This window comes from Hyperoodon ampullatus (genome assembly GCF_949752795.1).
Source record: "Hyperoodon ampullatus genome assembly, chromosome: 13".
In the NCBI taxonomy this organism is placed as follows: Eukaryota; Metazoa; Chordata; class Mammalia; order Artiodactyla; family Ziphiidae; genus Hyperoodon; species Hyperoodon ampullatus.
In genome coordinates, this window is record NC_136926.1 from 25,341,695 (window position 1) to 25,358,219 (window position 16,525).

The following is a 16,525-nucleotide window of genomic DNA, read 5'->3' on the forward strand; positions in this document are numbered from 1 at the left end:
AGGGAATCCTGATTAAAAGTGAACTGTTATCCCCACCAAGCTCTGAGGAGGAGGAAGTGGATGTGTTTAAACAGCCTGCTTTCCTCAGTTTCTCCTTCTTCTCCTCCTTCTTCTCCTTCTCCTCATCCTCCTCCTCCTTCTTCTTCTGCATCACAAAGCATTTTACTGTTTGTGCTATAATGAGGACGAAATGCAGTCTAGGGCAATAGAATTTTTACACAATGAGAATTCCATTTATGGTCAGAGCCAATGGTTATTTACTTCTTTATGCAAAGCTTACTGGGTCCTATTCTTTTAACAAAGGCAAGCATACATATGTTGTACAATGCACTTTAAAGTACAGATAACAAAAGATTAAACTCTTAAGCAGCAATAATCAAAGTACACAGTTTCCCTTCTTAATGAATGACGTCCACCCAGTTACTAAAGTCCCGAATCTAGGGGTTACCCTTGATTACCCTTTCCCACATTTCCCATGTCTGATACATCAACAGGGCGCATCAACTTTGTTTCTAAAATGTACCCCAATCTCTGTGCTTGTCTTTGTCTCCACTGCCACCACCTGAGACCAAGCTGCTATCCCCTGTTACCTACAGGCAGCAACTGCCTCCCACATGGTTTTTTGTTTTCTCTCTTGCCCCCAACAATACACTCTCCACATGCTTGAGAGCAATACTTAAAAACAAGTTAGATCCTTTCCCTCCCCTGCTTGAAACCCTCCAGTGGCTTCCCATCAGACAGAGTAAAATCCACTCTCCTATCCTGGCTTGGTAGGACCTATGTGATGTATCCCCTCCCAACTTTCCAGCCTCATCTCACACCACCCACCACACTCCAGCCACTCTGGCCTTCTTTCTGCTTCCCAACTGTGATGACCTTCTCACTTGGGAGGGTGGTGGGGGGGTGGTCTTTGCTTTGCTGGAACGCTTTCCCTCTGGTCTCAGCATGGTTGACTTCTTTTATCATCTTGATCCCAGCTTAGAGGTCACCCCACAGAGGGACCTTTCCCAGACTAAAGCAGTCACTCTATCTATCACACCTTCTCTATTCTCTTCACAGCACTTAACCACTCTCTGATCTTTTTTGTTGTTGTTGGTGGTGCTTTTCATACAGGAATCCCCAGTGTCTAGAATGGCACTTAACACATTGAGTAGGTGCTAAGTTAATATTTGTTGAGTGAATGAATGAAGGCACTTACACCACTGTCATCATTCTGGAGACCTCTTGGCCCGGCCTTCAGAGATCTCCCTCTCCTCTGACTTAGCATATGGCACTAAGCACCCACTGTTTTATATCGAGGAACAGTTAGGACAGTTTCTTGGAGTAATCTGCCTTTTGGGAAATATGTGTTTTGTTCCAAATTTGAACCATATTGGGGATATTAGACAAATAACTACCAGCCTCCCCCAATTGCTCAGCAAGACTGGAGATAATTATACTAGTTTGGTGATCACCAAATGTTGTTATGCCTTTTCCTCCTGGGTACAGAAAAGCTCTAGAACTTTTTGGAGTTCTCTTGGACCTCAGAGGCGGTTGAGTTGATGGTACAGTACCATGATTGGTCAGTTCAAAATCCCTCTCTTGTTTCACCTGATACTTTCTCCTTCATCTCCTATTCAAAAATCCCATTCTCCTTTCCTCTCCCAGGCATCAACTCTTGGGTATTTAGTATATGTCCTTCCAATTTGTCTTCTAACCTATGTTTTTAGACATATGTACATCTTGGAAAAATGTAGTGTTTTGTGCATGTATCCATAGGACCTTTGTAAAAAAATAAAAATACTATATCGAGGGAATTCCATGGCGTTCCAGTGGTTAGGACTCCATGCTTCCACTGCCCAGTGCCTGCGTTCGATCCCTGGTTGGGGAACTAAGATCCCACAAGCCGCGTGGTGCGGCCAAAAAAACTACTATATCGACTTAGAGAGTTATTATTATTAGCATCTCTTGTTACTTGGGAGCTCATGGGTTTACAGAATTTAACAGCTAAGAGTCACTTGGAAATTATTAGCTCTACCCCCTGCCTTCTTTGACAAGTGACAAGTAACTGACGTCCAGAAGCTTCCTTTTTTTTTTTTTTTTTTTTTTTTTTTGCAGTACGCAGGCCTCTCACTGTTGTGGCCTCTCCCCTTGTGGAGCACAGGCTCCGGACGCGCAGGCTCAGTGGCCATGGCTCATGGGCCCAGCCGCTCCGCGGCATGTGGGATCTTCCCGGACCGGGGCACGAACCCATGTCCCCTGCATCGGCAGGCGGACTCTCAACCACTGCGCCACCAGGGAAGCCCCAGAAACTTCCTTTTAAATGATTTCTTTCAACAAAACTGTCCACATTTCCTGAGATCCTGTATTGGTCAAGGTCCCAAGTCAGGAGTGCTGGGGGACACAGAGATGAATGGCACAGGTCCTGCTCCTGAGCCCTCTGCCACTGGGGAGACTTCCAGAGGCCGGTCGGGCTGTGGAGCTTCCCATGCCTTCTTGACTGTTGAGCATTGGGCTCACAAAGGACTCACAGAGATCTGATTTGGGGATACATCCCACGACTCCTTCTGCAGTCCTCTCCTTTTTATCTTTGCTATTACCCAAGTCCTCACATCTGCCTTCTGAACCAGTGGTCCTGGCAGACTCCAGCATAGTCAAGTTTCTGGCTGGCCTCTGCTCTTTCTTGTCCTTCTCTTGGATGACATATCTCTTCTATCTTTGGTCCACCCCTGAGTGTCCTGGTGAAGCATGGAGTTCTCACCCGACCTTCTCTTTGTGTTTCCAGATTGGAGCCTCTCTGTTCGCCAGTAACATCGGAAGCGGCCACTTTGTGGGACTGGCGGGAACGGGAGCAGCTGCAGGCATCGCTACTGGGGGCTTTGAATGGAACGTGAGTAACATCAGAGACACTGTGTCCTGGAGCTGGAAGGATCTTTAGCTGTCAGCCAGCTCAGTCTACACTCAGAGATGTTCTAGATGTTAGAGAACCTCCCAGGGCCACCTTGGAGTACAGATGGATGAGGGGCACAGTTTCAGGAACCCCAGGGTCCTGCTCCCCTTCCACCATGAGAAATCACTGATTTGATGGTGATAGTGTTTCTTTCTTCTTTTAAAAAGCCAACCACTCCTGTACCCTTTCAGCCATATCAGAGGTTTGGAAATACCACCAGATTTCCATTATTATTATTATTTTTATTTTTAAAAGCTCTCTAAATGGTATTTTACTCCTGTAAACCAGGGAAGAGGCAAAAGGAGCTGTGATGTCAGTGGGCAGCCCCCTGGGCTCCTCTCCACTGTTGCCCAACTGTTGTTCCTGTGGACCAATCAGGCATCAAAGGCCTTCTCCAAGCACTGATGGCCACTTAGGGAGTTGTGCCCAGAGCCCAAAGAGAAAATGCTGGGTGGATGGTCTGTAGCGGCTGCAAGACCTGCAGGCAGCAGGATGGGCTAAGGTTCCTCCTGGTTTGACTCCACCTCTTTTTTGGTTTCAGGCCCTTTTTTTGGTGGTTGTGCTGGGCTGGGTGTTTGTCCCCATTTACATTAAGGCAGGGGTAAGTATTTGCTCTGTTATTATGTAATATATATTTCCTGGTGGCAAATATCTGTGTGAACTTGGTCCTCCTGGAGGGCAGAGGAGACTTTCTGGGATAAGAGCCTATGACTTGGCTCTCTTTCCTGGGTTATAAAGTTCCTGACTGCTCTTAGGGGCATTCAACAGATCTACTTGGCCACGACTTGTCCCTCTAGGAAGCCCTCCTAAGCAACCTCACTCTATTCAGCATTGAAAGCATCACATCCCCTCCATCTGGGTGAATACTTGCAAGGCACTGTCGTGCATTTGCACATGATACATAACTGTCTGCCTCGGCTCCTGGAACAGAAGCAACATGAGAAAAAGAACCATATTTTCCCTTTATTTAAAAACATCAGCAGCCTTTGTTTGCTGAGCATGCATCTGGTACTCAACTACCAAATGCATGCTCGGTCTCTTGACTAAACCTCTGACATTTTACATAAGAGAGCTTTAGCAACATCTGTCCATTGAGATATAATGAGCACCTACCATGTGTACGTCTATACATTAGGAGCTGAAATCAATAAGAAAGAGGCACAGGCAGACTCTGCACCTTCTGGAGGCTCATGGACTGCTGGTGATACATGTCTGATTCCAGGAGACAGCAGGCTCAGGGTTGAGAACACGAGACAGAGTGTGGTTGGAATTTGCAGAAAGGAACTGGGAGAGCAGTTGAGCTGGCCTGCAGCCACAGTCCTTGGCAAGGCTTATGTGCAGAGCAGGGTGAAGCACACACCCAGCCTGGACACCTTTTTTGGTGCACTGAAAAGGTACCACCGTGGTTATGATGTCTTGTTCACAGAAGGTGCTTTGTATAGGACTATCTATTTATCTATCCCCTCCTCCTTCAGGGCAAGGATCTGCCTTCTTGTTTATGTGCAGGCATGTGTTCATTAAAAAAATTGTTTATTGGGTCCTTCTATGTCCTGGGATGATACCCAGCTGCCTCTGCAGTGGTAGGGCATGTGGGATTGAGATGAGCAAATGGATGGAGGATGGGGACATCTGGCCACCTCGCAGACTTCTCTGACCAACGAAGGTTAACCCTTGATCATACCTCTGACACCGGGGTGGATGCCTCTGCTCTGCTTGCTCTGGGCCTTCTGATCACTCAGACTGGCAGTGACCGCCCTTCTATCCCATGCAGGTGGTGACGATGCCAGAGTACCTGCGGAAGCGATTTGGAGGCAATCGGATCCAGGTCTACCTCTCTGTTCTGTCCCTGTTGCTGTACATTTTCACCAAGATCTCGGTGAGTCCTTTGCCCTAGGGGCTGAGCACTGGCTGTCTCAGAACCTGCCTACCCTCGCTCCTCAGCACATGCTGGCCCACCAAAGGGCAGTGCTATATGTTTCTATTAACTCGGTCCCTTAGGCCTTTTTGCTTCTGAGGGTAAAGTCCTATTTCACACATCAAGGAGTGAACACATGGAACTCCTTATCCTCTACTGTGGGGAAGGTTGAAGACATAAACGGTTCAAGAAGTTTCAGTGAAAGCTGTTCTTAACAGAAGATTAAAAGGGAGTTAAGGATGCCTGAGGGCTGGCCCCGACCTTAGAGGTAGCTGTAAGCCTTTATTCCCTGTCAGGGTCAGAATCTGGCTCCAAATGACATTTCTGATGCGCTTAAACATGGGCAGTCAGTGGCAACTCCGGAAGGGACCTCAGAGATTCCCCCTCTTTCTTTGTGAACAGGGAAACAGAAACTCTGGGGATGGAGATTCTTGCTCAGGAGTAGAACCCAGACTGCTGGCTCCAGCTCACTGTCCTCTTCACTGCACAAGCCTTCTTATATTCATTCAGAATCAGCTCCCTGGGCCTTTAGTTGCTAACCCTCCAGGGGATTTTTGCTCTCTCTGAACCCAACCACTGGGGTGGACCCCCTTCCATTTAGCCTGCCTCCCTGCCAACCTGTAGCTGCAGGCCCCAATATGCAGAGCTGAGATTTCTCAGGGATTGGCTGGCCATTGGGGTGTGTTTGAAAGCTGTGCAGAGCTCTTGGCTGACCCACTGGAGCAAGACTTGAATTCCTTGTTTACTTCTCTTTTTCTTTCTTGAAAATGTTCAAGTCAACTCCTTTTGATGGTAAAACAAAACAAAGCGAAAGACCCAGGAAATCACTGAAGTTCTGAGATATATTCCCCCTGACAGCCAAAAAGATGGCAGGAAGAAAAAAGTCTGCTTATAGGTCTTGCGTGGAATTTTTTTTTTTTTTTTTTTTTTTCGGTACGCGGGCCTCTCACTGTTGTGGCCTCTCCCTTTGCTGAGCACAGGCTCCGGACACGCAGGCTCAGCGGCCATGGCTCACGGGCCTAGCTGCTCCGCGGCATGTGGGATCTTCCTGGACCGGGGCACGAACCCGTGTCCTCTGTATCGGCAGGCGGACTCTCAACCACTGCACCACCAGGGAAGCCCTGGAATTTTTTTTTTTTTTTTTTTTGCGGTATGCGGGCCTCTCACTGTTGTGGCCACTCCCGTTGCAGAGCACAGGCTCCGGACGCGCAGGCTCAGCGGCCATGGCTCACGGGCCCAGCCGCTCCGCGGCATGTGGGATCTTCCCAGACCGGGGCACGAACCCGTATCCCCTGCATCGGCAGGCGGACTCTCAACCACTGCGCCACCAGGGAAGCCCTGGAATTTTTTTTTTTTAATCCCTAAGGAGATTGTCAGTCTGATAAAGGTTAAAGCGACAGTGGAAAAAAAAATTTAAAGAAGGAAAATGTGAATAAAGAATAACAGAAAGAAAATAGGACCTTGGTAAGAAAACTATCTAGGAGAATAATTGGAGGAAGCATGGGGTTGTGGAGGAGCTGGGCTTCTGCTCTACTGCTCACCAGCAGTGACCTGGGGCCAGTAGCATATTGCTTTACTTCTCTGGAGCTTAGCTTCTTTGTGAGTAGGATGGGGATAAAAATTCTGCCTTGCTTACCTCCCTGGGTGGTAGTGAGGATCAAATGGATTTTCTTGAAAACATGTAGTGTTTTTGGGATGTAAGATATGATGATGATGAACATGAAAACCATCGATGCTCCCCGTAAGAAGCTCCTTGGATTGCTTCAGCACCCTAACCTAGCTAGAGAAGAAGGCTATATATTCGGGATACTAGGCCCTTATCAGATATATGATTTGCAAATATTTTCTCTCATTCTTTAGGTTGTCTTTTCACTTTCTTGGTAGTGTCCTTTGATGAATAAAAGTTTTAAATCTTTTTTTTTTTTTTTTTTTGCGGTACGCGGGCTTCTCACTGCTGTGGCCTCTCTCGTCGCGGAGCACAGGCTCCGGATGCGCAGGCTCAGCGGCCATGGCGCACGGACTCAGCCGCTCCGTGGCATGTGGGATCCTCCCAGACCGGGGAATGAACCCGTGTCCCCTGCATCGGCAGGCGGACTCTCAACCACTGCGCCACCAGGGAAGCCCAAAAGTTTTAAATCTTGATAGAGTCTAGTTTATCTGTTTTTTCCTTTTGTTGTTCATGCTTTTGGTGTCATTTCTAAGAATCCATTGCCAAATCCAAGGGCAGAGAGAGAAATGGCATTTTCTGTGCTCACATAGGAAGTGGTTCCAGCTTTCCCCCTTAGCCAGCAGTTACAAAGTACTCACTGCTCTGTCAGAGGGGTTATCTCATTGACTACTGTCAATTTTCCTCTTTTTTCTTGTCCTTCCTCATCTAGCACCAAAGGTGAGATTGGACCAATCTCAGCACTTGTAAAATATCTGCCCTGGCTGAAATCTGAGTCAGTTGGATCTGAACTGAGCCTTCTCCTCTAGTTAGGTAGGGTAATGAAAAAATAGCAGCTCGTGCTTTTATTGCCCTGATTACTTAAAAGTGAGAAAACAACAATATTAGATAACATTTTCAATTTTTTTAATTTTGGAAAATTTCAAACATACACAAGCAGAGATAGAATAGTATAATGAGTACTAATGGACCTAATTCTCATCACTTGGCTTTCTCAATGAACAATATTTTGCCATCCTTGGTTCATCTCTCCCCTTCCACCTTTTTTCTCCAACAGTATTTTAAGTCAAATCCCAGACATCATGTCATTTCACTGTAAATTCTTCAGAATGCACCTTTAACTTTTAAAGAACTTAACCATTGTGCTATTATCATGCTTAACAAAATTTATAGTAATTTCTTAATTTTTGTAGTTTAATACCTGGTCCATATCCAGATTTTCCTGATTATCTGAAAAATGTCTTCTTACAGTTGATTTGTTTAAATCAGGATTCAAATGAAATCTACACATTGCATTTGACTATTGCTTCTTTAGAGGAAATGTATATATATCTTCAGCCTGCCACAATAATTTTTCCCTTTTATGTTATTACTTTCTACATGCATACACTTTTTTTTTTGACTGGGTTGTCTTTTTTGATGTTGAGTTGAAAGTGTTCTTTATGTGTTCTGAATACTAGACCCTTATCTGATACATGATTTGCAAATACTCTCCCATTCTGTAGGTTGTCTTTTCACTTTCTTTCGTGTCCTTTGATGCACAGAAGTTTTAAATCTTGATGAAGTCTGATTTATCTGTTTTTTCTTTTGTTGCTCATGCTTGTGGTGTCATTCCTAAGAATCCATTGCCAAATGCAAGATCATGAAGATTGAATGCTAGGTTTGTTCCTAAGAGTTTTATAGCTCTTACATTCAGATATCTGATCCATTTTGAATGATTTTTGTATATGATGTGAAGTAAAGTCCAGTTCTCCCAGAACCATTTGTTGAAGAGACTTTCATGTCCCCACTGAATGGTCTCAGTGGGAACATGTGCTCCGGGATTGGGCTTTGTCTTGGAGTTGGGACTGATACCCAGCCTTACTGCTCCCTCCCTGCCCAGCTTCCTGACATAAAGTGCTACTGCCCTTGACTGGTGCCTGTGTGCTTTCCCTGCCTATGTGATGATTCCACCTCCTTCACTTTCTCCTCCTTTCCTTCAGGGTAGTTTTTAATTACAAGATGAAAACCCTGGGCATTTCAGTCTAAGGAAATAAGACTGGGAGTTGCTGGGAGGGGTAGAGAAATCGGGCTTCCTGAGGGAGGGAAGGTCAGGTGCAAGAGGAGAAAAGGAATGTAAGTGGGAGGGTGGGGAGGTGACTCTGGCACTAGTGGAGGTTAGTGAGGGAACTGCTCCTTGCTCCTTGGTTCAGCTTGTGAGGTAGCACCTGTCTACTAAGAATGTAGAGGAGGGCACTGGGATTCCCTTTCTGGGAAGCAAACCTTCTCCAAGTCCACAGTTCAGGTGGGTGAAAGTCTGTTGGCTGAGCTTTGCCCTTGGAGCTGATGTAGCAGTAGTCATAAAAATAAGCTTACTGCTCAACCTCTTTGCCTGCCTTCCCAATCACCTCACCTGTTGTTCAGGTTACTGATTAAACCTCCCTGGACTTGGGAGCCCCCAGGTACCTGAGGGGCAGCTTCCCTCAGCTCAGACCCTGATGGAGTCCATCCCCCAGCAGTTGGCTTTTTCTGAATTTTACTTTTAAACAGTACTTAGTATGGTCTGCCCCCTTTCTGTGTGATTTCTGCGGTTCCTTACTGGAGGCCTTGCCCAATGTCCTTCCAGCTCCACCTGCTGCCCAGAGCCAGCAATCCCTTGAATAGTGCACACGAAGGATGATAGCTGCCTTTTATTTGGTGCCAATAGCTTTACTTAGTCTCCAGTAGGGGCTTAACTTATTCCATCTCCAGTCCTCATAAGAGTTCTGTGCAGGTGGGGATTTTTATTTAATTTTCCACTTGATGGAGGAGAAAACTGAGTCTCAGAGAAGTTAAGTAATTTGTCCCAAATCACATAGCTAGTGTATTGCAAAGCCAGGACTGGAGTCTGGATCTCTCTAGTCCCAGTGTCTGTGTTCTCACAATTCTGCTCTGTGCTTGGATGGGATGAAGGCATAGGATAACAGGATAGATCATCTAGTTCTATGATCTATGCTCCCATTTTACAGAGAAGAGAAGGGGCTTTGTGGGGTTAAACAGTAGCAGAACTAGATTGAGAAGCAGAGTCCCTGATACTGAATCGAAACCTTTTGACATTATGTCCCCCTGCCTTCTAAGTCCAGTACAAACAAGTCAAAATTCAAGACCTTGGGGAAAATTTAAATAGCCAGTTAAGTGACCTTCCAATTTAAATGAGTTTCTGAGAGTAGGATTTGAGAGGACTGTGAAGGGAGAACATCAGCTGCACACTGGGTGTATAAGGGATCTGAAGGTGGGACATCTAGGCAGTGGGGAAGGGCAGGGAAGGGTCAGACAGGCAAGACTTTGGAAATTTGGCTGACTTCAGGTTCACCATGGGTCACAGAGCATGAAATCTTTATTGACTGTACTTGCTAGGAGCTCACATTAAGGAGCTCACATTAAGATAAGAGTTCAGCACTTATGAACAAAAGGAAAGAATTGTTAGTTAACAAAGTAAGGTAATCATGTATTTACATTGCACACAAACAGAGATTAATCACTATTGTTGTGTGTGTGGGGAGGCATGGGTAAGAAGAGAGGAGTGGCCTTATGATATCCATGTCTAGACAGGGAACAATCAGGGACCTACCAGGAAAGCTTTGGGAGGATGCAGGGATCCAGTGGGCATGTACTTGATAGGAGAGAAAAAGTGAAATGCATTTCAGGTGGAGAGTCCCAGATGTGGCCCAGGCCATTGAACAGGGGTGGTGTGGAGTCTTGACTATGGCTGCCATCTTGTGGCTATGTCTTTTTGGTTTCTGAGACCCAGACTTGATTATTCCACCCAGACTTAATTATTCCTCCACGTAATCCTGAATTTTATAGGCTCCTTCCACCCACTCCACCCCAGCACCCTGCCTTACCAAGTTAGGAGAAGCATTCTGTTCTGTAAAATTTCCTTGCATTATTTATCTTATTCAAATGTGCACAATCACTTGAGATAAAGCCTCAGATTTTATGAATTACATGTGATGACCAAATATCCCTATTTATATTTCCTGGGGCTATTATCACAGATCACAACTGTAATAAACTTTTATAGCAACTATGTTGTTTTGGATCCTTGGGTGAAAGTAAGAGCTTCGGAGTTTGCTTAAGTTTTGAATGCTTATCACCTTGTTCATTCACTCACAAATGGAAAGAGAAATTTGAGTAATGGGGCTCTCCATCTCAAACCTCATTGCCAGGCAAGATCTACTGGGTGCTCAGATACAACTAGGACTAGAATGGGCAGCAAATGCACACATGTAAAATCCCAGGATTTCAAACATCAGAGCTGAGACTAAACAAACTACCCAAGGCTCATGGTCAGAGACTGTTACTCTAAGAGGTTTTCCAAATGGATCCATATTTATTGTCCCCTGTGAGTTCCATGCAGCTTGTTCAGCCAAACTTTCAAAGTGGTGGGCTAAATCCAACTTCCTGTTTCTGTAAATAAAGTTTTAATGGAACACAGCCATGCCCATTAATTGATGTATCAATTAATACATGCTTTCATGCTTCATGCTTCAACGGCAGGCAGTCTTGAGCAGGTTGGAAAGAAACTGTATGGCCTGCAAAGCCTAAAACATGTATGAAGTGAGCCTTTACAGAAAAAGTTTGCTGACCCCTGGTCTAGAGGACCATAATTGTTTAGTTCACTTCAAGTTAGTTTTGCTTAGCAGCACTGGGGAAATTTGCTTGTTCCCTTCTTCCCTCCCTCCCTCCCTTTTCCCCTACCTCCCTTATTTCCTTCCTTCTTTCCTTTTTTTCTTCTTTATTAAGAGCTAAGAGTAGTTTAGAGAAGGAGCAATCTGAGATGAGCTGTGAAATAAATAATCTCATAGGAGTAGAGGAGAGTTCTTTTATATCAAAGCTGGTGGTATAGTCCCTATCCAGTCCCTGATTTTTATAAATAAAAAAGTAATGAAATGATTTAAACATACAGTAAAGTCCTATACTAATACCACCACCAGGATTCTGTAGATCTAAACAGCTTATCATTTTTTTAAAAAAGAAATAAAACATAACAGATAAGGCTTATCTATACCCTTTTGACCCTATTTCCTTCCTTCTTAAAAGGTAAACACTATCTTGAACTTGGTATGTATTCTTCTAGTCTATTTTTTAATATTTTTACTACATAATGTGTGTATAGCCATATATCCATCCAGCCAAGTAGAAGGTTCTTTATGGAGCTAAATGAGGCAGGGAGAAGAAGAACTGCATCAAGAACTGGTAAATTCGGGGGTGAAGAGGGAGCAATTCTCCCTAAATTTACATGAGATAATCTAGATAAAACCACCTATCAATAAGCCTGCCACACAAGAGGTTCGTGGTGATGCTCTGGTTGTGTCTGAGTCAAGATGGATCCCATCTGGGCAGAGGAGATAAAATTATGATGTTGCTAACATCTCTCTCCACTCCAGGGTGTGGCGGGGTTTCCCTCTCATGGACTCCAGCACTCAAACTTGCTTTTGGGAATAGATCAGATAAACCTTTTACACTGAGGTGTAAATGAAGGGTAATAGCTTAGAGCAGCAGTCTACAAAGTGGGTTGGGAGGAACCTCAAGGTGTTAATAGTTGTTCCTTGGCAAACAGAGTTCCATAGTTAAATAAGTTTGCGAAGGGTCATTTACTATGTTTTCCTCCTGGGGATTCACAGTATATTAGAGGCTCAGAGAAGCTGTGTGGTAAAGAAACTGCCTTAACTTTATTTAATCCAGTATTTCACAGACCTCTTTGACTATGGAATTCTTTTTTTTTTTTATCATGTAATATCTATTATCATCTTGAATAAATCTTGTTGGGAAATTTAGGAATAGAGCATGACTCTCAGGTGTTCATATCATTTTTTAAATAATTAATTTATTTATTTATTTATTTATTTATTTATTCTTGGCTGTGTTGGGTCTTTGTTGCTGCGCACGGGCTTTCTCTAGTTGCGATTTGCGGGGGCCACTCTTCATTGTGGTGCGCAGTCTTCTCATAGCAGTGGCTTCTCTTGTTGCGGAGCGCCGGCTCTAGGTGCGCGGGCTTCGGTATTTGTGGCACACGGGCTCTAGAGCGCAGGCTCAGTAGTTGTAGTGCACGGGTTTAGTTGCTCTGCAGCATGTGGGATCTTCCTGGACCAGGGCTCGAACTCATGTCCCATGCATTGGCAGGCAGATTCTTAACCACTGTGCCACCAGGAAAGTCCTCCTTTTGTTTTTTATTTTTATTTTATTGAGGTAAGAACTCTTAACTTGCCCTCTAGCCTCTTGCCAGGTTTTGAGTGTATAATACATATTGTTGACTAGGTACGATGTTTTATGGCAGCTCTTTAGAGCTTATTCATCTTACTTAAACTGAAACATTATACCTGTTGATTAATAACTCCCCCTTCCTCCAGCCCCTGGTAACAGCCATTCCAGTCTCAGATTTTATGAGTTTGACTATTTTAGAAATCTCGTATACATGGAATTGTACACTACTTGTCTTTCATATTCTCAACTGGGGATAAAAATATGAACCTCTAATTGTGGGAGTTCAGCCAAAGGGCAAAGGGGTGTGGGCCAACGTGGGGCCTCAGAAATCACAGGCATCGGCACTACTTGGGAGTCGGCTTCTGCTAACCCCTCCAAGTTCTCCTCCCTGTCCCTGCTGCTGATGTGCCCCAGCCAGGCCCCGTGCACCCTGTAGCCAGTGGCCTCTCTCCCCGCAACCCCACCTCTTCTCTCCTTCCAGGCAGACATCTTCTCCGGGGCCATATTCATCAACCTGGCCTTGGGCCTGAATCTGTACCTGGCCATCTTTATCTTACTGGTAATCACTGCCCTTTACACAATCACAGGTGAGTCCCCTCGAATGACTCAGCCCAAGCCCAGCTTGGAGTTAGGCACTTGTGAAGACGTGGCTTCTCCTCTCAAGGAAGAGATCCACCCAGGAAACAGTTCGAGGAAACAGTTGTAGGTGGCCCCAGAAAAATCCAGTGTTGGTGGGAACAGTCAGGACAGCTTCTTACAGGAGGTGGAACAGGCTTTGAGTTCGGCTGGAGGAGGGGCGTCAATGGGAGGTAGCTGAGGGTGGGGGGTGTAGACGATGCTAAGACCTGATAGTTCAAGTGGGGTCACAGTGTGGGGGCCTTGGATTTGATGTGACAGGGACTGGGGGGCACTGTAGGGAGGAAGGGAGGGAGTGACACACAGAGACCTTAGAGGAAGGCTCCAGAGGTGACCGGAGAAGCTGGCGGCACTAGTGACCATGGGGCACCTTTGCAGAGGTTGCTCTGCCCAGTTAGGGGGGCCAGGGCCAGCGATGGAGCTTGCTGCCCAGCTGGAGCCCCATGGCGCTAGGGATAAGAAGTTACTCAGATGGCCTGAGAGAAGAGAGAGTGGACTGATTTGGTTATGTCCCCAGACATCTTGTAGAGATGTCAGCTCTTTGCTCTTCCCTGCCTTTGTTTGCACAGATGCTTCTCACCATAGCCATTTCCTGGCTTAAAGCGGTCACATCAAGCTCTCTGTCCTCAAATAGGGAGACACATTCTTTCCCCAAGGCCTTCCCAGCATTTCTGTGAAAAGTGGAGATACTGGAACATGCTGGGTGGCAGACCTCTGTAACAGGACAAGGGAGGGAAGGAAAGAAAGGCAGACTGAGGGGTGCAGAAGGTGTGCAGAGGGAGAGGAGTGGGGGTGGGGGTGAGGGTGGGGAAAAGAGGTGGGCTGACAGGTTGCCCTCCTACCTGAGGTTAGATGCCTTGTCTCCTTTGCTTGCTCAGGGGGCCTGGCGGCTGTGATTTACACGGACACCTTGCAGACGGTGATCATGCTGGTGGGGTCTTGTATCCTGACTGGGTTTGGTAAGTGGGGCTGGGGCAGGCTGAGGAGGTGGGGAGGCAGAGGTAGAGGCCCAGGGAGAAAAAATGAGTCCAGCCTCCCTGCCTGCTGCTGTCCTAGATAGTGAGCTGCGAATGCTCTCCCCAGGGGAGTAGACTGGCCTAGATTGGCAGTCACTGTGGATATGCAAGGGACACCTTCCCTAGCCCTGGAGGTTTCAGGCTGGGCCCAGCCCAGACAATACCTGGATTCCTTGCTGCCCTCTCTAGATAGTCTGGGCCAGTGGGCCCCAGTGTGGGCCTCTGATGTCACAGAGAGGTCTTCTCTCCACAGAGAAACTGGACAAAAAAAGGTTAAGGCTAAATATCTATTAGGCTAAATATATTTAAATGTTGCATCTTAAATCTCAGATTATGTCATCTACATTTTGATGTTAAATGTCCTTTCTTTTTTTTTTTGCGGTACGCGGGCCTCTCACTGTTGTGGCCTCTCCCCTTGTGGAGCACAGGCTCCGGACGCGCAGGCCCAGCGCCATGGCTCACGGGCCTAGCCGCTCCGCGGCATGCGGGATCTTCCCAGACCGGGGCACGAACCCGTGCCCCCTGCATCGGCAGGCGGACTCTCAACCACTGCGCCACCAGGGAAGCCCTGTCCTTTCTTTTATGAATTGACCATTTTCTTATTTATTCCCTGATTTGGTAAAATTTAAAAAATCAGCCACGAAGTAAGTCAGAAAGAGGAAAACATATACTGTATGCTAACACATATATGGAATAAAAAAAAATGGCTCTGATGAACCTAGCGGCAGGTCAGGAATAAAGACGCAGATGTAGAGAATGAACTTGAGAAGACTGTGGGGGTGGGGGTAGGGGAAGCTGGTACGAAGTGAGAGAGTGGCATGGACATATATACACTACCAAATGTAAAATAGATAGCTAGTGGGAAGCAGCCACATAGCACAGGGAGATCAGCTGGGTGCTTTGTGACCACCTAGAGGGGTGGGATGGGGAGGGTGGGAGGGAGGCTCAAGAGGGAGGGGATATGGGGATATATGTATACATATAGCTGTTTCACTTTGTTATATGCAGAAACTAACACAACATTGTAAAGCAATTATACTCCAATAAAGATGTAAAAAAAAAAAAAATCAGCCACTCTGTAGTCCCTGTCCTCCCAGTTTTGAAATTTTATTTGTCTATGAAATCCTAAGGACAAGACTGGAAACCCTACAAATAGAGGTACTTGTTATGGGAGGACATAAAATGCCATTTTATTTTTAAGGGGGCCCATGCTCTCTGTGTGTCCTGTGAAGCCTCTTATCCTCTCTCTATGCTATGTTTTCCAAGAGCTTCCATTTGATTTTCCCTGGTGGTCCTCAGGGGTCTGGAGCAGGGGAAAGGAATGCCTTTTTCTGCAGGGCAGGGGCTGGAATGCGTTATTCCCAAGCCAAGAGGTGGCAGGGCTCCAGACTTCCTCACCCATTCTCTTCCATCCCACCACAGTGCTGGGACTGGGGGCCTAGTCTGTGTCTGTGTCCAGAATCCCAAAGGCCACTGCTGATAGCAGAAGGTGAGGGGAAAAACAGAGTCTTTGAATCTGGTTCAAAAGCAAGGTCTTTCTTTTAATAGTTCAAATACTTTCCCTTTGTAAAGAAGTTTATGGTTGGAGTACTTTCACAGGTTGTTGCTTTGGACCCTCACAGTAGCCCCCTGAGGGGGCTGGGCAGGGTTAATAATCCCATTCTATGGATGAGAAAGCTGAAGCCCAGAATGGGACAATGACTTGCCCAAGACCCCACAGTGAGGGCTCTGGCTGTGGGTTTCTCAGGCATCCACAGGAAGAAACTGCTATGAAGAGTTGAGAGTTTCAGGATGTTGACTTATGTTACCACTGTTTTCCAGCTTTTCATGAAGTGGGAGGGTATGATGCCTTCATGACGAAATACATGAATGCCATTCCAACTGTGATTTCTGATGGAAACACCACCATCAGGAAAGAATGCTACACCCCAAGGCCTGACTCCTTCCACCTCTTCCGAGATCCCCTCAAGGGAGACCTACCATGGCCTGGGCTCATCTTTGGGTTGTCCATCCTCGCCCTGTGGTACTGGTGCACAGACCAGGTACCCATGCTGGATGTGTGGGGAGGAGAGGGTCTTCCCCAGGGTGCTACAGAGACTCCTGTCTGCCTGTGGCTTGTGGGGTTGGGAAAGGTAGGG

The 16,525-nt window shown here is 46.2% G+C and overlaps 1 protein-coding gene across 1 annotated transcript in view; it reads left to right on the forward strand.

The window, feature by feature from the left end:
* Positions 1–16,525, forward strand: part of SLC5A1 (solute carrier family 5 member 1) — a gene marked incomplete at both ends in the record, with an annotated part of 54,901 nt that overhangs the window by 20,768 nt on the left and 17,608 nt on the right. Inside the window, 6 exons of the mRNA XM_079717129.1 lie at positions 2,765–2,869; positions 3,471–3,530; positions 4,701–4,805; positions 13,217–13,322; positions 14,250–14,330; positions 16,209–16,429. Of these exons, the coding sequence (XP_079573255.1) occupies positions 2,765–2,869; positions 3,471–3,530; positions 4,701–4,805; positions 13,217–13,322; positions 14,250–14,330; positions 16,209–16,429 (678 nt within the window). The remainder of the gene's footprint in view (positions 1–2,764; positions 2,870–3,470; positions 3,531–4,700; positions 4,806–13,216; positions 13,323–14,249; positions 14,331–16,208; positions 16,430–16,525) is intronic.